The sequence below is a fragment of the Martes martes genome (assembly GCF_963455335.1).
Source record: "Martes martes genome assembly, chromosome: 8".
In the NCBI taxonomy this organism is placed as follows: Eukaryota; Metazoa; Chordata; class Mammalia; order Carnivora; family Mustelidae; genus Martes; species Martes martes.
Window position 1 is genome coordinate 91,991,298 of NC_137895.1, and position 25,769 is coordinate 92,017,066.

General features: G+C 47.9%; 2 protein-coding genes and 1 pseudogene across 4 annotated transcripts; 2 read left to right on the top strand and 1 right to left on the bottom strand.

Annotated features, from left to right (window-relative positions):
* The first annotated feature begins 3,016 nt into the window (after window positions 1-3,016).
* Window positions 3,017-4,879, top strand: IL23A (interleukin 23 subunit alpha). The gene is made up of 4 exons (XM_080811219.1): window positions 3,017-3,312; window positions 3,547-3,648; window positions 4,176-4,322; window positions 4,428-4,879. Exons 1-4 carry the CDS (start codon window positions 3,136-3,138, stop codon window positions 4,587-4,589), a joined length of 588 nt encoding a protein of 195 aa, XP_080667345.1. The 5' UTR covers window positions 3,017-3,135; the 3' UTR covers window positions 4,590-4,879.
* A 1,291-nt stretch (window positions 4,880-6,170) lies between these two features.
* On the bottom strand, window positions 6,171-25,245 carry STAT2 (signal transducer and activator of transcription 2). Of its 2 annotated transcripts, none has more exons than XM_080811218.1 (24): window positions 25,154-25,245; window positions 23,238-23,451; window positions 22,924-23,077; window positions 22,479-22,574; window positions 22,211-22,300; window positions 22,027-22,102; window positions 21,482-21,549; window positions 21,177-21,325; window positions 14,228-14,386; window positions 14,034-14,126; window positions 13,614-13,673; window positions 13,197-13,217; window positions 12,889-12,982; window positions 12,691-12,738; window positions 12,525-12,608; window positions 12,274-12,372; window positions 12,043-12,178; window positions 11,868-11,920; window positions 11,647-11,741; window positions 10,928-11,064; window positions 10,567-10,749; window positions 10,274-10,331; window positions 7,766-8,085; window positions 6,171-7,480 (listed from the first exon to the last, which is right to left on the bottom strand). In XM_080811218.1, exons 2-24 carry the CDS (start codon window positions 23,366-23,368, stop codon window positions 7,338-7,340), a joined length of 2,547 nt encoding a protein of 848 aa, XP_080667344.1. In that variant the 5' UTR covers window positions 23,369-23,451; window positions 25,154-25,245; the 3' UTR covers window positions 6,171-7,337. The 2 variants fall into 2 exon arrangements, with proteins under 2 accessions (XP_080667344.1, XP_080667343.1); XM_080811217.1 differs by having other exon boundaries at window positions 21,482-21,567; window positions 25,154-25,215.
* On the top strand, window positions 17,511-18,595 carry LOC308348005 (large ribosomal subunit protein eL6-like; annotated as a pseudogene). Its single transcript has 2 exons — window positions 17,511-17,926; window positions 18,136-18,595. The product of its transcript is annotated as a large ribosomal subunit protein eL6-like (transcript).
* Window positions 25,246-25,769: the final 524 nt, after the last annotated feature.

The window sequence follows — 25,769 nt, forward strand, 5'->3', positions numbered from 1 at the left end:
AGCCAGGCTCTTAAGGCGGCCCAACTAGCCGTGGCTTTTACGATTCTGTAAGCATCCGTCTGAAACACCCATCTGTGATGATCCCTTCCCCACATGCTCCAATGGTAGTCCCAGGGAGCAAGACCCCTCAGCTAACAAATTTCCCTACCTCTTGAAGCTGGGCATTCTTCCTCAGAGAGGGATGAGCACAGCAAATTGGGACATTTGCTTACCCCAAACTCTTAGAGATTTAGCACCAACGGTTATTTTCAGGGATTCTTGGGGTCTGATTCTGAGCTTGAACTGCTGTGGAATGGGGCCAGGTTGTGAGATGTCTCCACGGCGCTTTAGCGCAGTTTCTAAAGGCCGCAGAGAGGGCCTCCCTGATGGAAGGAACTTCTCACCAAGGATAGAATGTTAAAGGATTTCTCTCTTAATAAAGGCTGCTAAGTACACTGTAATAAAAGGATTCCAGGGGTGCCTGGGTGGCATCTGCCTTTGGCTCAGGTCGTGATCATCCCACCTGGGGCTCCCTGCTCAGCGGGGAGCCTGCTGCTCCCTCTCCCTTTACCCCTCCCCCCACTCATGCTCTCTCTCGCACGCTCCCACTCAATCTCTCTCTCAAATAAATAAAATCTTTTTAAAAAGAAAAGGACTTCGTAATTTAGACTTCCAGGATTCACAGGGGTCCTAGAATCGGTCAGAAGTCAAAGATGGAGAGAAAAACACCTTAATTCAGAGGGTCTCTCAAACTGATCTGGCTTCACAGGTCCCTAGATTTAAAATCTTGGGGCAAGATGGGTGCTGAGAGACCAAGACAGTTTGTACACTTTGAGAGATTTCCATATTGAGGTCTCAGATTGAGAAAGACTTCACAGACCTATGGAATTACAGGGCCCGAGATACTCAGAAATACCTGGGTTAAATGAGCTACTGTATAAAGATATTTTGTATCTTCTCACAGTAGTGTCCAGTGTAATAGAATGAGAATGCAGGATCTGAAACCGGATGGTCTGCACTGGAATTCTGGACACTTAGCTCTGTGATCTTGGGTAAATTACTTATCTCTGTTTCTTCATCTGTAATACAGGGATAATAATAGTAACTACTTCACTGGGTGGTTGTGAGAATGAAATGGGTTAATACATGAAAAGTGCTTAGACCAAGGACTTGGCATAACGTGAGAGTTGCATATATATTAGCCATCATTATTAACTCCCTAGGGGTACCTCAACTGTATTTGGAGTCTGGGCATCCAGCTGGAAAGGCCTGCTTAGGAGCGTCTTGTAAATGTGATTTGCATAACGGTTGAGGCCCTGCTGACGTCAAGGGGTCACTACAGCTCCAGGTCAGATCTAGTCCTGGAAGTAGCTCCTGCCACAGAACAGTCCCACAATCACCCCACCTACCTTGCTTCCTACCCAACTCTTGAAGCACCAGGAAGTGAAACAAAGCAGCAGAGCCCCGTGCCTCCAACTCACCCTTGTCTCTGTCATCCCAACCCCCAAGAGTCTACTTCCTCTTCCCTCTTTTACCTTTCATCTCCTATCCTTTAGGCCTCCCGGAATGGGGCCACATTTGGGAAGAAGACAGGAGATATTAAACACAAGTGAGGTGAGCTTCTCCTCCTTCCTCCCACCCCCATTTCCTTATTCCATTCGTGTCTACCATGTGTAGAAAGAGCCAAACCATTTCCCACTCAAACTGAAATAATCTGTCCTGATGCTGGGAACATTCTCTCCGAAGGATAGATTTACCACAGAGTCCTAATTTTTGAATCAAAAGTTTCATTGGGCAGTTTTGAATAGTTCTAAGGGAAGGGAGACTTCTATCAAGGGTAACTTTCTCAGAGAAGGGTCAACCTCTTGGGGAAGCTTTCAGGACCATCTGTGTGGTCAGCCATGTCCTCATTCTGACGTCCAAATCGTTCTGGGACCCTCCACTGGGTTGGGGCAGTCCCAGATTTGGACCACTCCCCACTCCCACGCCCAACCTCACATTCTCAGCTGTTTCACTGGATGTTGCATCAGGGAGGGTGATGAAATCAGTGTCCGCGGATTTTACCCATGGATGCAACAGGCTGAAGGACGGGCCAGGGTCACTAACACAGTACACCTTCAACTCCCCAGAACTCCCGGACTTCCTAGTTGTGGGATAGGGGCTGGGTGCTATAAGATCTACACTTGATCTTAGCCAAAAGGCCGAGAAGCGATGGGTGCTATAAGATCTAAATTTGACTCTTAGCCCTTGCTTACGCTGGTATCCCAAAAGAACCAATGCCTGAACCCCACAGGTCCTATAAAACTTTCGGCCACTAAGGCTAAGGAATCAGACGGTTCTTAGCAACAACTCTCTCCGTCTTCAAGAGCCCTCCTAGCCTCCACAGGGAGCCCTGAAGAGGGAGCAGTTATACCTTATATGGCATTACACGGCTTCCCAGTTCACAAAGTCCCCTCAAGTCGTGGACTCTCTTCCAGTGAAAATGACTGCTCCCAAGGGAGAAAAAGGAGCCCCCTGGGTCTTAGATAGAGGGCACCAAGTGGGAATCACACTTCATTCCAAACTGAGCTCGCTATCCTACGGGGAAATAAACAAATGCTTCTGTTTTTGGTTTTTCCTCAGGCAGGAGGTAAGGAAATTAGATGCTGGGGGTGGGGGGAGGATATAGCCTTTCGAGGCAAAAAGATGAGGGAAAGGTTAAACAGGAAGGAACTTGAGACTAGATTCATTTAAATATTCATTCCTCCTACCCCCACCCCCTCCACAGCCACCACGATTCATGGAGAGCATTACACACATGCCCCATCCCAGGCCTCCAGCCACAGCAACCACACGTCTCATTTCCCTTGGAGCTGAGGCTGCATACCTGGGCTCCCCACGGAGGGGGATGATGCAGGGAGGGGAATCCCACCTGCTGTGAGTCACCTGCTGCTATAAAGGGCGGGCCTTACAATGCAGGGACCTTAAAAAGAGACTCAGACAAGGGGAGAAAAACAGCAGGAAGCAGCTCAGAAACTCAGTAAACAACAGAAGGAACCAAAGCAGAGGAGCGCAGAACAGACAGCATCAGGCTCAGAAGAGAGGGAAGTGGGCAGAGATTCCACAAGGACCGGCGCGAGGCACAGAGCCAGCCAGATTTGAGAAGCAGGCGACGGGATGCTGGGGAGCAAGGTTCTGATGCTGCTGTTGCCGCTGCTGCTGCTGCCGCTGCCCTGGCTGGCTGAGACCCGGGCCGTACCTGAGGGCCGTCGCCCTGCCTGGGTCCGGGGCCAGCAGCTCTCACAGCAGCTCTGCACCCTGGCCTGGAGCACACATCCTCCGATGGGGCATGTGGTAAGTCACAGTCTCTGGTGCCAAACAGGATACTCTCCAAGCTCTCCAAGGCTGCAGTGGAAGACTCTGGCTTTGGATGGAAGCTGGAGGGTCGAGGGTCATCACAGAGTAAGAGAGGAAGGGGGGTGGGGCGAGGAGTGGTGTTCCTGGGAAAGGTGTGGGCCTGAGGGTCCCAGTGGAGTTTGAAAGTACTTCTCTTATCTCTTCACTCTTCCCACGCCTCCTCCGTTCCAGGACTTACCAAGAGAAGAGGAAGATGATGAGACTACACAGGAGGTCCCCCGCATCCAGTGTGGGGATGGCTGTGATCCCCAAGGACTCGAAGACAACAGTCAGGTAGTAAGAGGAGGCTGGACGACAAGGAAGAGGGACTGGGACATCGTTGGGTATCATGATGAACTAGCAAAAGTTCTATCCTTGTCCATTCAGCCTGCTATATAACAAATACCATGGACCAGGTGGCTTATAAACATCAAAAATAATTTAGTTCTCACTGTTCTGAAGGCTGGAAGTCGGAGATCAGGGTGCTGGCACAGTCAGGTGAGGGCTCTCTTCCAGACTCCAGACCTCTCATTGTATCTTCATATGACAGAAGGGCCTTGGGAGTTCCGTTGGGTCTCTTTTAGAAGAGTACCAGATGCGTTCAAGAGAGCCCCACTCTCATGACTTCATCACCTTTTGAAAGCCCTCCCTCCTAATACCATTATATTGGGGAGTTAGAATTCGACATATGAATTTTGTGGGGACACATTTAGCTCATAGCAGTGTCTAAGAATGGCAAAAACTGGGTGGGTCTTTGGAGAATGGAGTAGGAGGAAGGGATCTGTTTTTTCACTGCTTTCTTCCCCCCACCCCCACCCCAGTTCTGCTTACAAAGGATCCACCAGGGCCTGGTTTTTTATGAGAAGCTGCTGGGCTCAGACATTTTCACAGGGGAGCCTTCCCCACTCCCCGACGGCCCTGTGGGCCAGCTTCACGCCTCCCTCCTGGGCCTGAGGCAACTCTTGCAGGTATGAACCAGGGGCCTGGAGAATGGGGGCTTGCAGGTACCACAGATGAGGACTGGAGGGTGAAGGATCTCAAGTTCTCTCTGATTGTGTCCTGTGTCCTTTCAGCCTGAGGGTCACCACTGGGAGACTGAGCAAACTCCAAGCCCCAGTCCCAGCCAGCCATGGCAGCGCCTCCTTCTCCGCTTCAAGATCCTTCGCAGCCTCCAGGCCTTTGTGGCTGTAGCTGCCCGGGTCTTTGCCCATGGAGCAGCAACCCTGAGCCCCTAAGGTCAACGGCTTAAGGATGGCACCCAGATCTCCATGGCTCAGGAGGGCTGAAATCAATCCGCCCAGGCACCTGGGAGCCGACAAGTTAATTAGTCCATTAATTCTAATGAGACTTGCATATGTTGAAAATTACTACTAACTTATGCTGCTGATCTAGGACCAAGTTGAGTATTTATTAAATAGGAAGGGAAAACTTGAGATATTTATCCTCAGGGCAGCAGCTTGGGGAGGATTATTTATTATATTTATTCTGAATTACGTACTTTTTTCAATAAAGACTTATTTATGTGGATATCTGAGTGTGATTTCTAGGCTTGGTTGGGAAAAGGAAAAACAGGGCCAAAGGACTATAGTATGCATCCTTCTGTTCTGCAGGGCTCCAGTGGAGGGGCTATATCCTCATGACCTTCTGGTGTACGCATAGAGTAACAGAGATCTTTTTGGTCTGGATCCCTGTATAGCTGAGCAAGCTGAATGGGATTACCAAGGATTAAGACTAGGAAGTTGAACCCATAAATGTGACTGCTTTTGCTGCCTGACCCTGTGCCTCCTTACTTTCTTGGCCAAGAGTGTATTTGGCCAAACACAGGAATCCCAATCACTGCAGGATCAAAAGTCAGAGCTTTTTGAGCAGGAAGGGCATTCCAGAAAGATGGTGGTAAATCCCCCAAATTAATGGGATTCTCCCTGAGTGGTCATCCGTGAACCCCATCAGAGGGTTTGACTACCCAAGGGGAGTCAGCTACCTTTGGAAACAAAGAGAAGGGGAAGGCTACTGTGGTCATTCCCTGTCCTTTTCTCCATAGTCACAAGATTAAAAACACATGGGCTTTGGAGTCAAACAGACCCTGGCTTATATCTTGGCTTTGTCACCAACCAGCTGAGTGACAATGGGCTAGTTATAGAACTGCTCACCGTACACCCCAACTCACAGATGGCTCCCAGCCCCCCTGGAAGAATCTAAGGGACAGGAAAACCTGCTCTAAATAGGGGGGTAAGGAGCGCCTGGGTGGTGGCTCAGTCTTATTAAGAGTCTGCCTTCAGGGGCGCCTGGGTGGCTCAGTGGGTTAAGCCTCTGCCTTCAGCTCAGGTCATGATCTCAGGGTCCTGGGATCGAGCCCTGCATCAGGCTCTCTGCTCAGCGGGGAGCCTGCTTCCCCCTCTCTCTCTGCCTGCCTCTCTGCCTACTTGTCATCTCTCTCAAATTAAAAAAAAAATTAAAAATTAAAAATTAAAAAAATAAAAAGAGTCTGCCTTCAGCTCAGGTCATGATCCCAGGGTCCTGGGATCGAGCCCCGCATCAGGCTCCCTGCTCAGTGGGAAACCTGCTTCTCCCTCTCCCCGTCCTCCTACTTGTGTTCCCTCTCTCGTTGTGTCTCTGTCAAGTAAATAAATAAAATCTTTGAAAAATAATACATAAACAGAGGGGTAAGAAGAAAAACATTACAAGAGGGTGCCTACTCGGGTGGCTGGAAGACAGGTTGTGATTTGCTGACCTCGATCCTACATGGCCTGCCGGTGTCTCCAAGGCCATCAGTCTTTGTGAGCAGAGCAGTAAAGAAGTTCAGAGAGGGAACACTTCTAGGTCAGCACAAAGTTTATTAGCCACTTTTGCTCAGAAGGGCCTCTTTCTGAAGAGGATGATTCCTCTAACATACCAGCCAGAAAACAGCCATATGTACAGGGCCTCACTTTCATTCCATCTCAAGTTATACTAGAAAAAAATAGCAGTTGTCCTGGGATTCCCTGGGAATGACTAATGTGTGAGATTGTCTGGAAGCCAATGATAAACATTCAAGGTTCTAAGTTCGGGGAATGTGGTTTTTGCCCAGGTCCACACCCAAGGAATAGAAGCTCTCCTTTCAGATAAGCAATATATTGTACAAAAGAACAAATGGTTATCTTAATAGAGAAATATCTAAGACCCAGGGCTTCTCTTCCTCTGTAAAAATACCAAATTCTATCTAATACTATAAAAAGTGATCCCTAAATTCCCAGCCACCCTACCATCCCTGGCCTCCAAGAGTGATTCGTTTCCTAAGCACTGAGGAAGTGGAGACTAGATGGAGTAAATTATTGTGCAAAGCTTCACAGAATATTAGATTGGCAGGATCATTTTAGGGGAAGGAATGGGTGTGGCCAACTTGGGCGGCAGGGGAAGACACTGGTACGCAGGGGACGTTTATCTCCTATTCCCTTCTGCTGAGGGGAGCTTCGCATGGTGGGCTGAAGCAGGAAGCTCTCAGTCTTGGCAGAAAACAAAGGAATTTAGGCCTTGAATCAGGAGTGAGGGGGAGAAGGAAGGAAAAGGTTATTCTAGACATGAAAGAACCAGAAGAGAGAAATGGAATCCTATCACACGTCTCTGTTCCCTATGGATGGCCAATGCTAGTGGGCACCACCACGTTAGCCTTACCAACTATTCAAATGTTGACATCCTCCTTTACTGGAAAGAAGCCACTCCAAGTGCCTGAGCCCCCTCAACACTGCCTAACTGTGCTGGCCTACCCTCAGAACTCCTGTACCTCCCCAAACAGCCGCTGGCCTCAAAGATCCTAGTTAGAGCCATGGCTAACATCTCTTTTGCTTCCTTGGTGCCCCTTCCTTACCCATAGTCTGCCTTTACTTCCCACTCCCAATGCCAGAGTTAACCAGCTTGGAACAGGTTTTCCATTCTTGGAGAGCAACACTGTGATGTGGGGGGTAGAAGGGACAAAAGATACAGGAAGAACAGAGACAATGTTGTTCCTAGTAGTCAGAAGGGATCAAGGGCCCATCCGTGAGGAAATGGCTGGGGTGGAAGACGTAAGCCTCGTCCACGGTGTTATGTCCAGCAAACAGAGGGTCACCATTTGTCATGATTTCTTCAATCTTCATAGTGTTTCTGAAGACTAAGGCAGTCCAAAGAAAGAAATCAGGCCCTGATCTTTGGTAAGGAGCTCCCAACCCAGCAGGGAAAATGAGGGAGGATGGCAGCAGAGGTCTGAACAAGGCCCGATGAGGCACTTAGGTCGGAGAAGGAGGGGGCATGTACATTTCCTAACAAAAGGAATCACAAAGAAATGAGCCTCCCTCCAAAGAGGAGCTTAGAGCTCAGCTTTTTCTATAATGGGTAAGGGAGGGCAGTCGGTAAAGGGAATGTGTCCCCTCTTCCCGAGCTCCATCTCATCACTTACTTTCCATTTCGTCAGTGTTCAGGTGTCTCAGGTCATGGGGCAATTCTGGCTCTGACACTGCCTGGGATACAGGGTCTAGAAGAGGCTCCAGCTTCAGCTCTGTTCCCACGTTTGGCTCTGGCATTCTTGGTACCACATCTAGTGTGGGCTCCAGCAGGGGCTCGAGGGCTGGCCCCAGGTCCAGGCCTGCCTCTAGCAGTGGCCCTAACTCCAGGCCTGTCTCTTGCTCTAGCAATGGCGCCAGGCCTGACTCCGGCTCAGATGACTCCGCCTCTGGCTCCAGCTTAAGGTCTGGCAGTTGCTGCAGCTCATCGACCTGTCTGGATACCGCAACACAGACAAAGGTGCAGGGCTGTTGTTTAGGGGAAGTGGGGAATGGCAGAGCAAGCAGAGACTATCTCTCTAGGCTAAGGCGGCAACAGAGCAGGGAGAGGGGTGGACAGCGCCTGGTTGGCTCAGTCAGTTAAGCATCTGACTCTTGATTTCAGCTCAGGTCATGATCCCAGGATTGTGAGATCAAGCCCCAGGTCAGGCTCCATGCTCAGTGCAGCAGAATCTGCTTGAGATTCTCAGCCTCTCCCTCTACCACCCCACCCCACCCCACTGCTCACCTGCTTTCTCTCTCTCAAATAAATAAATACAATCTTAAAAAATAAAAAAGAAGAAGAAGAAGGCAACAGAGCAAAAGAGCAGAGGGCTTAAAAACACAGGCTTTGGAATCAGGCTTGCCAGAGTTTGAGCCCTATCATTTATTGGGTGGGTGATCTTTAGCTTTCTGAGCCTCAGATTTATCGTCAATAAAATGGGACCACCACCACCTAATAGAATATGAGAGGCAGTAGGATGGTTAAATGCAGGACTTTAGAGATTCTCCTGTCAGCTTTGAAGAAGCAAGCCGCCAGAAGTCCTACAGCTCCGAGAAAATTAATTCAGCCAACAATCACTTGAGCTTTGAAGAGAACCACAAGCCTCAGATGAGACCGAAGTCCTAACAAACTCTGGACTGCAGCCTCGTGAGGCCCTGAGCAAAGAACTCAGCTAAGCCATGACCAGACTCTTGATCCATGGAAAATGTGAGATAATAAATGGGTGTTGTTGGGGTGCCTGGGTGGCTCAGTGGGTTAAGCCTCTGTCTTCGGCCCAGGTCATGATCTCAGGGTCCTGGGATGGAGCCCTGCATCGGGCTCTCTGCTCAGCAGGGAGCCTGCTTTCCCCTCTCCCTCTGCCTGCCTCTCTGCCTACTTGTGATCTCTGTCAAATAAATAAATGAAATCTTTATTTTATTTTTTTTAAAGATTTTATTTATTTATTTGACACAGAAAGCGATCACAAGTAGGCAGAGAGGCAGGCAGAGAGAAAGGGGGAAGCAGGCTCCCCGCGGAGCAGAGAGCCCGATGCGGGGCTCGATCCCAGGACCCTGAGATCACGACCTGAGCCAAAGGCAGAGGCTTAACCCACTGAGCTACCCAGGCACCCCTATAAATGAAATCTTTAAAGAAAAATAAATAAATGGGTGTTTTTTGTTTGTTTGTTTTTAAAAGATTTTATTTATTTATTTGACAGACAGAGATCACAAGTAGGCAGAGAGGCAGGCAGAGAGAGGAGGAAGCAGGCTCCCCACAGAGCAGGGAGTCCGATGCGAGGCTCGATCCCAGGACCCTGGGATCATGACCCGAGCCGAAGGCAGAAGCTTTAACCCAGAGACACCCAGGCACCCCATAAATGGGTGTTGTTTTAAGATGAAAAAAAAAAAAGCAGGATTTTGGAATCTGGCAGACCTGGATTTTTTTTTTTTTTTAAAGATTTTATTTATTTATTTGACAGACAGAGATCACAAGTAGGCAGAGAGGCAGGCAGAGAGAGAGGAGGAAGCAGGCTCCCCGTGGAGCAGAGAGCCCAATGGGGTCTCCATCCCAGGACCCTGGGATCATGACCCGAGCCGAAGACAGAGGCCTCAACCCACTGAGCCACCCAGGCGCCCCGACCTGGATCATTTATTAGCTAGGTACCGTAAGCATGCCACAGTAGACCTCACGTTTTTCGGCTACAGAGGTTCATACCCACAGCCACCTCATGGGCCTAGTACGGAGATTCGATAAATCAGAAACTAAACACAGACATTTAGTCCCATATCTGCCATATGATAAATTTTCCTTAAATGTGGCTGTTATCACCTACTTGGGTGGGTTCTCAAAAGGATTCAATAAAATGAAAAAAAAAAAAAAACAACCCTGTTGTTGAAAAAGTATTTAGTACCATGCTTCAAGTAGCTGCCCAGTAACATCAGTGGTGATGGCGGGTATTAGCAAGGAAGGCCTGTAGAAACAACCTAAGGACAGCAGCAGAACACTAGAGAGGAAAGAGGATGGCAGAACCAGAAAAAAACCCTAGAGGCTCAAGAGTATGGGTTAGTAAGAGAGAAGGTCAGTGAGGTCAACTGGGCAGATCTGGGTCACTCCATCAGCCAACAAGGGTTAGGGAGGATGGGTAGAGAAACGCATCTCTCACCTGTTAGAGACCACGATGAGCTTATGTTTCAGGTATTTCCTCCGTTCTTCGAGATTAACTGTGGGGCACATAGGCAGAAGGACAGGGACGTCAGGGGGCTGGATGCACAGCCCAAGGACCCCTCACGCAAATGGTCCTGATAACCATGTCTCCCCACTAACAAGCGGCATCCTGGGCACAAAGCCTTCACTTCTCTGGCTATCCATTTTTCCACGTCTGGAGGAAAGGTGTTGGGTTTGTAGATGCCTGAGAACCCCTGCCACATTCCAGGGACGTGTGTCAATGCTTCTCACCTTTCTCTTGGTAGTAGCGCCCGAAAGCCTCATCCCGGGGGATCCGGGGGTAGAGGAAGCGCAGTGGGTTCTCCGGGATGTTCTCCTCCGTGAGCAGCTGGTAGTGGCAAATGATTTTGGTCAGTGGGAGAGACTGCAGCACGTCCTTGGTGAAAGGCTGCACGGAGTAGATGAGCACCCTGTCTGTAGAAGGGAAGTGGGAACAGGCAGGCATGAAAGAGGAGGTTGGGCCTGGGACGACCCCGCCCTGCCTATCCAACACCAAGCCTGCTGAGAGATTGCAGCCAGAGCCAGGGAAGCCCGGGGCGGCCGAGGAGCAGAGCGGACCGGCTCTGGGGACCTCGAGGGCAAAGCTGCTGACCGTCATCCTGGTGTTCCACCCACGAGCAGGTAATGCCCCCTTCCGATGTTTCACTGAAGCGCAGTAAAAAGGTGCCAGACATGGTCTTCTTGAGCAGCTTGCGCTCCTGGCTCCGGCTCACAAAGCCCATGATGCGTCTGAAACACAGAAAGGCTGCTGTGAGGCCGCCCCTCCTCCCTGCTCCCCAGCTCTCCCTGTCTGGGGAGAGAGGGCCAGGTTCTGGGGCCTTGCTCTCGGCCAAGTCACTTCATCTTACTGACAGTATTGGTATCCGCCCTCCATGGTTGGAGGAGGTACGAGGCTTCCACGAGGTCACAGAGATGAAAAGCATCTTGTAAGAGGCAAAGTGCTGTACAAATGAGCAGGCAGTGTCGTGCAAAGCTTGTGGGCTTGCAGTCAGACAGGCCTGGGTTTGAAACCCAACTACGCCTGTTGGGTGAATTCTTGAACATCTCTGCGACCCCGCGTCGTTGCAAGGATTACACAAGAGAACCCATAAACAGTGCTCAGCAGGCTCCCGGGGCTCAGTGGACACTGGCCGTGAGCTGGCTGTGAGCTGGCTGTGACTATTTTTGCACACTGGAATGTGTGTGACCTTGCAATCTTGCACCAGTGTTTGCTCTCTCCCTTTCCGCCACAGGAGGGCGCACGGGTCCACTCTCAAACCCAGAAAGCCAGAAAGGGAGTGGTGGGGAGAGGGAGGCTGACCAAGGCCTTACCCATCATTCCAGAGATCCTTCAGGTGGTCATGTACCAGCTCCAGAATTTTGTCTAACCACGTCCAGAATGGTAGCTTGCCAGGAGGGCTCTCTCGCTGCAGGAGGAATGAGAAAGCAGGAAGAGACATGGAGGTGTCCGCAGTGAGCAGAACATGTGAGGAAGGGAAGGACTAGGGTTTGCGTAAGAGCTAGATCTGGCCGCATGGGATGCAGGGAGTTACCTTAGTGAAGTCAGTCCAGGATAACAAGGCGCCCTCCGTCCTACAGTTCTGCCCTGAGGGAAGACAGGCAGTTCAGATAATGGGAGGAGGCAAGGCCAGGGTCCCTGGAACAGAAAGGATGGAGGGCTGGGGAGACAACACCGAGGGAAAGGCGCAGGGAAAAGGAGGTCTGTACCAAACAGCTTGGTCCTCAGCATGCTCAGCTGGTCTGGGTCAAGGCCTCGGCCAACGTAGGAGGAGAACTGCCAACTGAGAGCAGGACCCAGCAAGCTCCAGGGGGCCTTGGGGGGGCTGGAGAAGAACCTCTGATTCTGCAAGGGTGGGAAGAATGGCTCAGAAGAAGCGCCCTCATACCAAGCTTCCACACCCCTCCTGGCCATCCTTCACTGTTGGCCCCACCTCCTACCTGGGGGTTTGAGCTAAGCAGATTGAACCAAAGAACCGAGGCCCAGGCAATGGAGACTTGGTTCATGTTAGAAATAATCACCACAGGGAGGGTGTCCGTCTGAAGAGAAAACAGGAGTCAGTGGGGGGATGCAATGTTGCTAGCTTTGACAGGGGCAAAGGGGGAGAATTTCCCAAGGCTTCTATTTAAGCCCTTCTTAATGCCTTCAGCCAAATCTGCTTCATTTCTCCCTGCCCTCCATTTTCACTCACTCTCAGCTCCTCCTGCAGACCCTGGTAGGTGTACTTGACGGTAATGCTTATAATGTGCAGTTCCTCTGTCACACCCAGCATTCCCTAGGACAGCCAAAGACATAACCATCAGAGGGCCCTTTGGCAAGTTCCTCCCATCCCCCCATTCTCTCTGTCCAGGCCTCACCTTATTGCAGACCTTTCCTGAACCACCTGAACGTTGCTCCACCAGAGTCTGTGAGTTGAGAGAAGGAGAGAAAAATGCCAGAGTGGGGATGTCCAAGGTCCCTGGAACCCCTGTTTTGCCTCAAGACTTCCCAAGGCCTGGGAACTTCCTTCAGCCTGTTCCACTGGACCAGACACTTAAGCTACTAGCCCTTCTTACCAGGTAGCGGAAGTCCCAAATTAAGCCTTGACTCTGCCCTTTCTCGGGGGTCAAAGTTTTCTGGTTTGAGGTTAGAATGTTGAACTTCCGGAAGCTAGTTCAGGGGGAAGAAGATATATGGAGAACAGAAGCAGAGTTACTCTAAAAACTCAGCAGGAAAAACAACAAATATTCCACCTCCTGTCCGTTCTCCCTTCTCCCTTTGTCCATACCCCAACCAAATCAACCTCCTCCTCGCCTGCGCCCCCATGTGGTTGTGCAGGTCGTGCAGTGCCCAGATGTTTGCAGCATCCTTGTCAGACACCTACCTTTGTGATTGAGGAGGATTTCTGAAAAGAAATTAAAAAAAAAAAAAAAATCACTGGGAAGCAAAATCAGTGTAGAAGTTAGGAATTTAGTCTTTAGGATCAGACAGACCTGGGTTCAAACCCAGATCTGCGCTCACTAGCCACGTGGCCTTGCACAGGAGACACACTCTCTCCGGGCTTGTTTCTTCATTTGAATGGTGCACTGATAATACCTAACTCATGGGGTCCCCGTGACGAACATGGACTTGACAAGCTGCATGTTATGTAGTGCTCGACAAAAGTGAGGAGTTCATTTCTGAGGTAGGCATGGACGGGGTAAGAACACAACCCCAGGGCCTTATGGTGAAGAGTGCATGTCTCCTCTGCCCCAGCAGCCTATGCCCTGGCCTCCCCGTGGTCCCATGTGCCCCAATGGACCTGTCAATGGAGACTTCTGCAGTCAGTGACTCATTGCCTTCCTGGAGTCTCACCAGCAGCCTAGGGAAAAAGGAGGTGGACAGGGAAAAGCAGTCAGTCTCCATCTCCTGGATAGATCGGGTGTTTGAAGATAAGGTAAGAGATTAGAAGACCTAGGTGAGGGGAGGAGGAGGAGGAGGAGGAGGAGAAGGAGAAGAAGAAGGAGGAGGAGGAGGAGGAGGAGGAGGAGAAGAAGAAGAGGAAGAAGAAGGAGGAGAGGGGGGGAGGAGGAGGAGGAACAGGAGGAGGAGGAGGAGGAGGTGGTAGGTGGATTGAGGAGAAAAGAGAGAAGACAAGAGGAGAAAGATCTGTAAAGCCAGAAAGCAAACAGTAGTACCAGGGCTGGAAAAAGGAAGCAGGAATGAGTTCTGAAATGCCAACCTTGTTTGGACAGTGAACTTGGTCCCAGTCTTGAGGATGAGGGGTCGATGGGGAGTTTGGGGCATGCAGGGCTGGATTTCTACCACAAAGGCTCTGCAGAGAGAGATGGAGGAGAGAATAGAGCTCAGTCTCTGTAAGGGTGGCTCCTCTTGCTCTTTCTGCCCTCCCAGGAGCTCCCGCCCTGGCCTCTAGACCTTTGGAGCAGGTGGTGTAGCAACTCCATGACCTGAGCCTCCCGCAGGTCCACCCCTCTGGGCAGAGGGTCATTTTGATAGCTAACCAGGCAACTCAATCCCTTCAGCTCCTTCAACAGCTGGCGCAGGTGAAACAACAGCTTGGCTCCAGCTGTGAACCTGGGTGATGGGATTCCAGAGAGGGAGAGAGAACTGATAAGTGTCCTGGTACCCCCAGCCAGGCTCCAGAAGCTCCCCTTTAACTAGACAGAGAGGAAGAAACTGACTGGGACAAAAAAAGAACCCAGGAAGCATATGAAAGATGATGCAGCATGACTGATAATCCGAGAGATAAAAATCAAAGCCACTTTCACATATGAAACTGCTGATTTATTTCTATAATGAAGCTACTTTTCATATGATTCTTGATATGTACTATTATTCTAAGTACTTAATGTATTTAATCCTTATAACAACTCTATGAGGTGGCTATTATTATTAGTTCCATTTTACAGATAATTAAACTGCAGTAGAGAAAGGTTAAGTGACTTGCTCAAGGTCATAGAACTAGTATGGAATGAGTGGGTAATCCAGGCAGTCTGGCTGCATAATCCATACTTTTTAAAGTAGGCTCCACCCCCAAAGTGGGGCTCAAACTCACCACCCCAAGATCAAGAGTCATACGCCCTACCTACCAAGTCAGCCATAATACTTTAACTTCTATACTTTACTATCTCTATAACAAAAGATAATGACAGCCAATGTGGTGACAGGAAGCCAATTATATGCTACATATGAGCAAACAGACTAGGATAGCAATTTGGAACTAACGTCTAAAAAGACTCAAAAAACATGCACACCAGGGGCACCTGGGTGGCTCAGTGGGTTAAAGCCTCTGCCTTTGGCTCAGGTCATGATCCCAGGGTCCTGGGATCGAGCCCCGCATCAGGCTCTCTGCTGAGCGGGGGGCCTGCTTTCCCCCTCTCTCTCTGCCTGCCTCTCTGCCTACTTGTGATCTCTGTCTGGTCAAATAAATAAATAAAATCTTTAAAAAAAAAAAAAAACATGCACACCATTTGCAGTATTTTTTTTTCTTTTTTTTTTGTAGGTTCATGCCCAGCGTGGAGCCCAATACAGGGCTTGAACTCACAACCCTGAGATCAAGACCTGAACTGGGATCAAGAGTTGGACACTTAACCTACTGAACCACCTAGGTGCCCCTGCAGTCTTCCATTTCTAAGCTGTATCCTAAGGAAATAATCAGACAGCAACTATTAATCACATAGGTTCAATTGTTTTTAAGTTTATTAATTTAAGTCATCTCTATGCCCAAAGTGGGGCCTGAACTCACAACCCCAAGATCAAGAGTCACACCCTCCAGAAACTGAGCCAGCCAGGTGGCCCAGGCTCCAATATTTAACCTGCAAAAAATATCCAAAAATATTAAATTGTTAAAAATCACAAGACAGTACATATATGATATGACTCCTATTTAAAATAAATATACAGGGGTACCTGGGTGGTTCAGTCAGTTAAGGACCTGCTTTCAGCTTGGGTCATAATCCTGGAGTCCTGGGATCAAGCCCCATGTTGGGCTCTATGCTCAGTGGGGAGTTGGCTTCTCACTCTCTCCCTCTGCCCCCCGCCAAATAAATAAATAAATAAATAAATAAATAAAATATTGAAAAACAAAACAAGGGATGCCTGGGTGGCTCAGTCAATTAAGCATCTCCCTTCAGCTCAAGTCATGATCCCAGAGTCCTGGGATCAAGTCCTGCATAAGGCTCCTTGCTCAGCAGGGAGCCTGCTTTTCCCTCTGCCTGCCACTCCCCCTGCTTATGCTTGCTTGCTCTCTCTCTCTCTGACAAATAAATAAATAAAATCTTTATTTTTATTTATTTTTTTAAAAAAGATTTTATGGGGCACCTGGGTGGCTCAGTTGTTAAGTGTCTGCCTTGGTTCAGGTCATGATCCCCAAGGTCCTAGGATCGAGCTCTGCAACCGGCTCCCTGCTCAGCAGGAGGCCTGATTCTCCCTTTTCCACTCTCCCTGCTTGTGTTCCCTCTCTCGATGTATTCCCTCTCTCACTGTATCTCTGTCTGTCAAATACATAAATAAAACCTTTTAAAAAAATTTAAATAAAAAAAAATAAAAAGGGATGCCTGGGTGGCTCAGTCAGTTAAGCCGCTGCCTTTGGCTCAGGTCATGATCCCAGGGTCCTGGGATCGAGTCCCGCATAGGGCTCCTTGCTCGGCAGGGAGCCTGCTTCTCTCTCTGCCTCTGCCTGCCACTGTCTGCTTGTGCGCGTGATCACTCTCTCTCTGACAAATAAATTTTAAAAATTAAAAAGAAAATAAAAAGATAAAAAAGATTTTATTTGGGGCGTCTGGGTGGCTTAGTTGTTAAGCGTCTGCCTTTAGCTCAGGTCATGATCCCAGGGGCCAGGGATGGAGCCCCGCATTGGGCTCCCTGCTCAGCAGAGAGCTTGTTTCTCCCTCTCTCTCTGCTGCTCCCCCTGCTTGTGCTCTCTCTGTCTGTCTCTCTCTGTGTCAAATAAATAAAATCTTTAAAAATAATAATAAAAATAATAATAAAAGGGGCACCTGGGTGGCTCAGTGGGTTAAAGACTCTGCCTTCGGCTCAGGTCATGATCCCAGGGTCCTGGGATAGAGCCCCGCATCAGGAATCTCTGCTCAGCAGGGGGCCTGCTTCCCCCCCCCCACCCTGCCGCCTACTTATGATCTCTGCCTGTCAAATAAATAAATAAAATCTTTAAAAAATAATAATAATAACAAATAAAAAAGATTTTATTTATTTGACAGAAAGAGAACAAGCAGGGGGAGCAGCAGAGGGAAGAGAGAAGCAGGCTCTCCGCTGAGCAGGGAGCCCAATGCAGGGCTCGATCTCAGCACCCTGGGATCATGACCTGGACCAAAGGCAGATGCTTAAACAACTGAGCCACCCAGGTGCCCCAATAAAATCTTAAAAAAACAAAACGAAACAATGAAACAAAGGATCAGTACAATAACACCACCAAAAGAAAAGGTGTATCTTTTAACCCAGGAATACCACTTTTGAGAATTTATATTACAGAAATAATTAGGGATATAAATAAAGATATAGCTATGAGGATGTTTACTGCAGCACTGTTTAAAATAGCAAGAAACTGGGGTGCCCAGCTGGTTCAGTTGGAGCAGCACACAACTCTTGATCTCAGGGTTGTGAGTGTGAGCCCCACACTGGGTGTAGAGATTGTTTAAATAAATAAATAAACTTAAAAAAAAATCCTTTCTCATCTTACAAAATGGTGGGTGAAAAAGATGAGAAGCCAGATCCTAAGGAAAAGAAACCTGGAGGCAAGAAGGCTGATGCTGGCAGCAGGATGAAGGAGGGTAACCTCAAGGCTGAAACGCCAAAGAAAGGGAAGCCCCATTGCAGCCCAAAACCCTGTCCTAGTCAGAGGAATTGGCACATAGTTCCCATTGGCTATGTATTCCAGAAAAGCCATGTACAACAAGAAGTATTCAGCAGCTAAATCCAGAGTTGAAAAGAAAAAGAAGGTTCCTGCTACTGTCACAAAACCAGTTGGTGGTGACAAGAATGGTGGTACCGGGGTGGTTAAACTTCTCCAAATGCCTAGGTATTATCCTACTGGAGATGGGGCTTGAAAGCTGTTGAGCCATGGCAAAAAAAACCTTTCAGGCAGCATGCGAGAAAACTGTAAGCTAGTGTTACCATTTTTTTTTTAAGATTTTATTTATTTATTTGAGAGAGAGAGAGAGAGAGAAAGAGTATGAGTGGGGGGAAGGACAGAGGGAGAGGAAAAAGGAGAAGCAGACTCCCTGTTGAGCAGGGAATCCCATTCAGGGCTTGATCCCAGGACCCTGAGATCATGATCTGAGAGGAAGGCAGACACTTAACTGACTGAGCCACCCAGGCGCCCCTCCAGGCGCCACTGTGATCATCCTCCCTGGGCTCCACAGAGGCAAGAGGGTGGTTTTCCTGAAGCATTAGAACAGTGTGGCTTGCTACTTGTGACTGGACCTCTGGCCCTCAATCGAGTTCCTCTACGTAGAACACACTACAAATCTGTCATTGCCACCTCCACCAAAATTGCTATCAGCAGTGTGAAAATTCCCAAGCATCTCACTGACACTTACTTCAAGAAGAAGTTGCATAAACCCAGACACCAGGAAGGTGAGATCTTCAACAGAAAAATGTGAGATTACAGAGCAGTGCAAGGTTGACCAGAAAGCTGTGGAATTGCAAATTCTGCCAAAACTCAAAGCTGTTCCTCAGCTCCAGGGCTACCTCTGCTCTGTGTTTTCTCCCATGAATGGAGTTTACCCTCACAAACTGGGTAAATTTTTTTTTTTACAAAGAATCTAATAACTGACCCATTTCCAAAAAAAAAAAAAAGAAGGAAAGGGAAGGAAAGAGAAGAGAGAGGGAGGGAGGGAGGGATGGAGAAAAAAAGAATGAAAGAAAGAGAAAGAGAGAGAGAGAGAGAGAGGGAGGGAAAAAGGAAAAAAAGGAGGGAGGCAGAAGGAGGAAGGAAGAAAATGAGGGTAGGAAAGGAAGAAAAAGCTTGGGAAAAAAACCCCAAAATATTTGTAGAATATATATAATGCAATATTACTCACTCATAAAAAGAATAAAGTCTTGCCATTTGCAATGACCTGGATGGAGCTAGTGTGCATTATGCTAAATGAATAAGTCAGTCAGAGAAAGACAAATACCGTATGATTTCATTCATATGTGGAATTTAAGAAATGAAACAGATGAACATAGTGAGGATAAAAAGAGGCATACCATTGAACTGACTCTTAAACCATAGAGAACATAATGAGGGTTGCTGGAGGGGAGGTGGGCATCAAGGGGGGCACTTGTGATGAGCACTGGGTAGTGTATGTAAGTGATGAATACCTAAATTCTATTCCTGAAACTATGGTAACTAATCCGGAATTTTAAAAAAATTTTTGAAAAAATTTAAAAATTAGAAGGAGCAAGATATCACTAGTAGGTCAGAGTTTACCATGCCCTATACAAATGATGACTATGTTTGCAATTGTAGTTTAAATAGTGATTCTGTATACTAAGCCCTATACATCTGTTTTCAATTTATTCATTCTTAATAGTTCACTTTTTAAAATTTATTTACTTTTAAAGATTTTATTTATTTATTTGATAGAAAGAGAGAGAGAGAACAAGCAGTGGGAGTGGCAGGCAAAGGGAGAGGGAGAAGCAGGCTCCCCACCAAGCAGGGAGCCCAACCCAGGGCTCGATCCCAGGGCCTTGGGATCATGATCTGAGCCGAAGGCAAACACTTAATCGACTGAGCCACCCAAACGCCCCAATAGTTTACTTTTTAAAATATTATTTAATTTTTTTAAAGTAAACTCTACCCCTAATATGGGGCTTGAACTCATGACCCCAAGATTAAGAGTTGCATGTTCTACCAACTGAGCCAGCCAGGTACCCCCATTTTTAATAAATAAAAATGAATTTTCTCATTAGAAAATATTTAAAACAGTAGGTATTTTAAGTATATTGAAAGACATACTAGTTGTTTTTTCCCCATCACAAAAAAATTAATATAAAAGAGCTTACTTAAAAAAAAATAGCAAGAATGGGGCGCCTGGGTGGCTCAGTGGGTTAAGCCTCTGCCTTCGGCTTAGGTCATGATCCCAGGGTCCTGGGATCGAGCCCCACATTGGGCTCTCTGCTCAGCGGAGAGCCTGCTTCTCCCTCTCCCTCTGCCTGCCTCTTTGCCTACTTGTGATCTCTGTCAATTAAATAAAGTAAAGAAAAATAGCAAGAAAGTAAAAAATCTAAATGTCCAAAAATAGGCGTTCATTAACTAAATTATGTTACCTCCATACAGGGAACTATGATGCAACCATTAAAAATAAAATGGGTGCGGGGCATCTGGGTGGCTCAGTCAGTTAGGCATCTGACGCTTGATCTCAGCTCAGGTCTTGATCTCAGGGTTGTGAGTTTAAGCCCCACGTTGGGTTCCATGCTGGGCGTGGAGTCTACTTAAGCAAACAAACAAACAGATCCAAAAACATGGGTAAGGGGTGCCTGGCTGGCTCAGTCAGTAGGGCATGCAACTCTCGATCTCAGGGTAGTAGGTTTCAGTCCCACGTTGGGTGTAGAGTTTATTTAAAAAATAAATAAAATCTTAGAAAAAAGAAACATCAGCCTGTCTTATTTAAAAAAAATTAAAAAATAAAAAATAAAAATAAATAAATAAATAAATAACACAGGTAAATACTATAATACACTGCTAAGTTAAAAAGCAAAAACCACAGTTCTCCAAACAGTACAAAAATACGATTCAATTTTTGTATAATGTTACAGTAGCTACATCTGGGCAATAAGTTAATAGGTAATGGTCTTTCTTTTTTTCCGATATTATAGTCACTACAGTTAAAAAAAAAAAAAAAAGTAGTGGGGCACCTGGGTAGCTCAGGTGGTTAAGCAGCTGGCTTGTGATCTTGGCTCTGACCATGATCTCACAGTCCTGGGATCAAGCCTTGTATCAGGATCCACACTCAGTGGGGAATCTGCTTAAGGATTCTCTCTCTCCCTCTGTCCCTCTCTCCATCCCCGCCCTGCTTGTATTCTCTCTCTTCTAACATAGATAAATACATCTTTTAAAAAAAGTAAAAAACCTATTTCTTAGGTGATTAAAAAGGAAGGAGAAACCAGCTTATGGCTTAAACCATTTCTTTCACCAAACCAAGGACTGGGCTCTGGGTTCTCTGCATGGTGAGAATGAAGAGAGGTTCACTGTGGTCAGACAAGGGAGCTGGGATCATTTTGGGGAGCAGAGAGTAAGGACAGCAATATCTCCTGCCTAGATAGGTCATCCATTACATGAACAAGAAAATTCATTACAATTCATGGTTTACAATTTACAAAGCACAGCGGCGTGGTTGGGACAAGGGCTGGGTGGGCCTCTCACCACTTCTCCAGCTGTTCTAACCCTCCATCCGAAGGGGCTCCGATGCAGGCTTTCTGCTGTTGGACTTTCCATTCCTCCAACTTGGGCAGCAGTAGCTCCACGAGGGTCGTTAACTGGCCTAGCAATGCTTTGATGGCATCCAGCACTTCCTAAGAAAGACATAAAGTAGTGAGCACTTCTCACCATCACCCTCCACCACCCAACTGGGGAGGAAGAGACAAAGAAGCCAAGGCTAAGAGGCCAGGCCTCCCACATCCCTCATTTTCCCCATTCTCTGTTGCCCACTCCCTCTGTCTGCCTCCCACCTTTCTCCTTTTGTCCAGTTCATTGAGAGTCTCCTGCAGAAGCTGCTGCTGTCTCATCTGATGGGGATCTAAAGAGAGTGTCTTCACTGGACGACAGGAGCAGAAGTGAGACAAATGCTCAGACCTAGGGCTCCTTCTCCTCTCCATCCTGACCAGGACCTCGGGCAGATTTGGGGGCAGGGAGCAGGGGGCATTTTCAAGGGAGAAGAAGGGGACCCAAGCAAAGCAGAGGCACCTCTGGGCCCTCAGGCAGACTCTGAGTGGTCATGCCCGAACCAAAAGCCCACTTGATCTGCTGAGGCAGTTTGCCATGCGTCTCCCCCAGCGTCCACCAGCTGGCCCTCAGCCACACCTCCAGCCTAACCTCCAGAGCGCCGGCTGGCCCTTGCAGCTCTGCCTGGCAATGGGGCTGCACCCAGTGTGGTTGGTGTAGTAGCCAGAGAAGATTACTGCTTCCTGGGGGTCTTCACTTCTCCCCTCTTCCACCCCTGGCCTCCCAGCAGGCACTGGTGTTTCGACCACCCCTCAGTGTGCTTGCTTCCTACCTTGGGCCTGGATCTTATATCGGAAGCAGAAGACATCCTGCTGGTCTTTCAGGTGGCAGATGGATTTCTTCAGTGTCTGGAGAGGGGATAAGACCCAGAGGAGGCTGCTTCTGTGGGAGGTGGCAGGCTGAGCCCTACTGACCCTAACTCTTCCCACATCCACCCACCTCCCACGTCCACCCACCTCCATCATAGCCTTTAATTCCAGGATCCGGGATTCAATCTCATGCTGCTGGCTCTCTACGGGTGCTTTGAGGACTGGCTCTCCTTGCTCCTGAAATAAGAGACTCTGAGCACATTTCAATTCTGATGTTTCATCCCTAAAATCCAGCCTGCAATTATATATATCATGGAATGTGGGGGAGGATCTTGTTCTGAGACAAACTTCTGAGTCCTTTCCACAGTCACTCTCTACTCCAGGAGCTTTCAAAATCACTACAAATTGTTCTTACCAACTGAGCCCTCTGAGCCTGGATCAGAATTCTTTTTTCTTCCAGAAGGAGATTAAAGATCATCTCAGCCAACTGGGTAGGGCCCTGGGGAAGACCCTGCAGTAGGAAGATAAACAATTGGCTGAACTCAACTGTCTTCAATGATGTAGCCCTCCAGACCTGCCCCACCACTGATCCCAGTACGTCCCCCTCCTCCAGGGTCCCTAGCCCTCCCCATCTTCACCACTGATACCCTAAAACCTAGCCTCTTCCCAACAGGGTCATCTAGACTCTGCCTTTCTCTCTGCCAGTGATCCCCCCAAGTCCAGACCTTGTCCTCCCTTTGCCTGGATCTGTTTCCATCCTTTCACATCTCCAGGTCCTGTTCCATACCCTAAACCATACTCCTCTATACTCAGTTCCCTTTCTATTCAGCTTTTTGGCTCTTCCTGGCTCCTCCAAGTACCTGAATGTCCCGAGAGAATTTTCGCAAGTTGTGCTGTAGTAACAAGAGCTCAGGGTCCTGACTGCAGCGCCCACACTCGTTGTTCAGTTGGTCCAAGAAGTCAAAGAACAGCACGGTAGCCTTGGAATCATCATTGCCCAGTGCAGCCTCCTGCCTGGGGATCAGAAATGACAAGGATTAGTATCACTGCAGGGCTGCTACCGTCTTTCGAGGCCTTCTAACCCCATCCTGCTTTTGGTGTCTCCAGGATCCTGGGCGCTCAGAAGAAAACACTGTCTTCATCCTACCCACATCCAACTTCTTGAGGCACTCACCAGTTCTGGTCTTCAATCCAGACAGCTAAGTACTGTCGAATGTCCACGGGCAGGAGGCTATCTGAGTACAGCTGGTGCAGCTGATCCTGAAATGGGTTGTTGAGATTCTGCAACATCTCCCACTGCGCCATTTGGGGTCTGAGTCTGAAGGATGCAGGTTCCAACCGGAAATTTTGCTAGACTAAATCAGCCACAGTCTCATGACTGCTTATCACTACAATAAAGATTTTTAATTACACAGGTAAGAAAAAAATGCCCGCACACACACACAATTAAAGCTACATTGACCCCACTCCTAATCTTGTCCCTTCCCCTCTTGTCTTCACAAGTAATCAGTATTATCAGTTTGGTTCACATTCTTCCAGAGAGTACTCTTTAAGAGCTCTAGTATGGGGGCCTCTTTGTTTTAATGATAATTTTCAAACACACACCAAGAAGAGTGAATAGGACAAGAACCATCCATGTATCCATCATTCAGCTTCACTAAACAATATTTACATCTTTATTTCATCTATCACCCTCAATGAATTTATTTTAGATTTATTTGCTTGTGTTTGTATTCACTTACATCGTAGATCATAAATATTTATTTCAGCATGACCCCAGCGGGCCCCAAAACTTTATCAAGGGCTGAAACCTCTTTAGAGATAAGTATAACTTATAATCTGCTCTCCATATAAGGAAGGAGGAACTCCATTCCAGATATTTAAATACTGCCCAAGGGGTCACTTAATCCCTAAGACTGTGATACTTTTAAGACCTCTATCGACGCTGATTCTTCTTGTAGATTATCAACTTTGTGAAAGACCCAGAAATTTCTTCCCTCCACCCCACTCCCATCAGGGTGGGGTCGGGCAAAGAAAGCAGAGGTGTTTGTTTTTTTCACAGTGAAATTTCACTCAAAACTGGTTCTTGTGTCACCAAGTAGGCTGGGCTAAGAATCTTTCTTCTTCTCTTTCCCTGCCCCTGCCATCTGTCTGTTTAGGAAATCAAAACTTACTCTTGCTGCAGCCTGAACCTAACAGAAAAGGGTATTTACATACATCTGTGGTCTAAAAAAGGTCACATGATCTTATTACAAATGAAAGAAAAATCTCTGCGGTGGGAGAGATTCTCTTCCACCAGTATGAATAATCATGAGATGCTTTTTAACCTCTTTGAAGTAGAAACACGGGGAGGAAAGAACTGGTCAGGAGTTCCTATTTTTCATTTTAAACCTTTTACTAGTGCTTAGCTTTTTAAACTATGCACCTGTACTGCTTTAAAACAAACAAACAAACAAAAAACAAAAACAAAAAAATGGAGAGGCCCGACTTCTCCAGGAACGAATCTCAGCTATTATTAAAAGAACAAGGTGGCAAATTAACCCTGAGGTTTAAATATGAAAAAACAAAACAACAAAAACCCATGGTCTTCCCAAAATAGATCGCAAACACGAGTTAAAGGCTGTAACACTTAAGTTTTTTTCCAGCATCTCCCAGCATATATTTTGTGCTCAAACAGCTTTTGGGAAAAGAATTGCATTTTGTATGTGACCTCAGGCAAATCGTTTCACCTCTCTCTACCTTACACTTCTTAACATAACAATGAAGGAAGTGAAATCGTACCTACCTTCAGACATCGGTTTTTTTTTGGTTTTTTTTTGTTTTTTTTTGGTGAGAATCAAAATTAAGACAGACCAGAAGGTAAAGGCATTGGCTAAGGGTATTGGAGGCTGCCAGGGAGTTTGGGAAGATGGGTGTTAGGGCTGGAGAGCTGGGCTGGATGGGGAGATTAGGTTATGCAGCAGGAAACAGCTATTTCAACCTGGAGACGAAGTTTTACCACTACCGGGCGTACGCCTGGGGCCTGCTGCGTTTCCCACGCAGGAACTCGCGCCTGCACCCGATCCCCGCGCGCCCCCTCTGGGCCCATACCTGGTAAGGGTCTCAATCCCGTCTCTCTCTAGCGGCTCAGGGGAAGGCTTCCGGCCGCAGAGCTCCAGCGCCCGGGCTCGCGCTCCGCCCTCGGCTTCGTCCCGCCCCTCGGGTCCGCCCCCTTGTGGCTGACTCTCTGGAACTGAAGGCTGAACCCGGGAGACCGCCATTCGCTGCCAGGCAACCGTGACGCTAGCTGCCATTCAGCCAAACTTTCCTAAGTTCATTGGCGCCGCCACAACTCCTCCCCACCGCGGGGCGGGACAGGAGGGGCCGAAACCACACCTCCAGCTCGAACGATTGGTGGGCTAGCTCAACTACGCCCCACCCCGTGCCCACGGAGGGAGGAGTGCAATTAATGGAATAGCCTGGGACTGAAACAGCTGATTTCCGAGAACCCTCGCCACTGGAACGAAACCGAGAGTTGCCCGGGACCGTGCAGGCTCTGAGAGCGCAATGAGAGATGGGACCGGAATTCCGACACTTTGGGATAGGAAGGGACGAGCTGTAGTCATATTTATTGATAGTACCTTGCTAAGAACTTGAGGCTCATTGTATCGTTTTTAATTACCACAAAACCCATACAGGTGAAAATGATAATTACAGACATTTGAAA

What these genes read in the sequence shown, in the direction of transcription:
- IL23A (XM_080811219.1), top strand. Translation starts at nt 3,136, where the DNA reads ATGCTGGGGAGCAAGGTTCTGATGCTGCTGTTGCCGCTGCTGCTGCTG. An exon ending in GACTCGAAGACAACAGTCAG is followed by an intron (nt 3,649 to 4,175) that starts GTAGTAAGAGGA and finishes CCCCCACCCCAG; the next exon opens with TTCTGCTTACAAAGGATCCA. An exon ending in GCCTGAGGCAACTCTTGCAG is followed by an intron (nt 4,323 to 4,427) that starts GTATGAACCAGG and finishes GTGTCCTTTCAG; the next exon opens with CCTGAGGGTCACCACTGGGA.
- STAT2 (XM_080811217.1), bottom strand. Translation starts at nt 23,368, where the DNA reads ATGGCGCAGTGGGAGATGTTGCAGAATCTCAACAACCCATTTCAGGAT. An exon ending in AGGCTCAGAGGGCTCAGTTG is followed by an intron (nt 22,301 to 22,478) that starts GTAAGAACAATT and finishes CTCTTATTTCAG; the next exon opens with GAGCAAGGAGAGCCAGTCCT. An exon ending in AAGGATCTCTGGAATGATGG is followed by an intron (nt 11,065 to 11,646) that starts GTAAGGCCTTGG and finishes TCTGTGTTTCAG; the next exon opens with ACGCATCATGGGCTTTGTGA.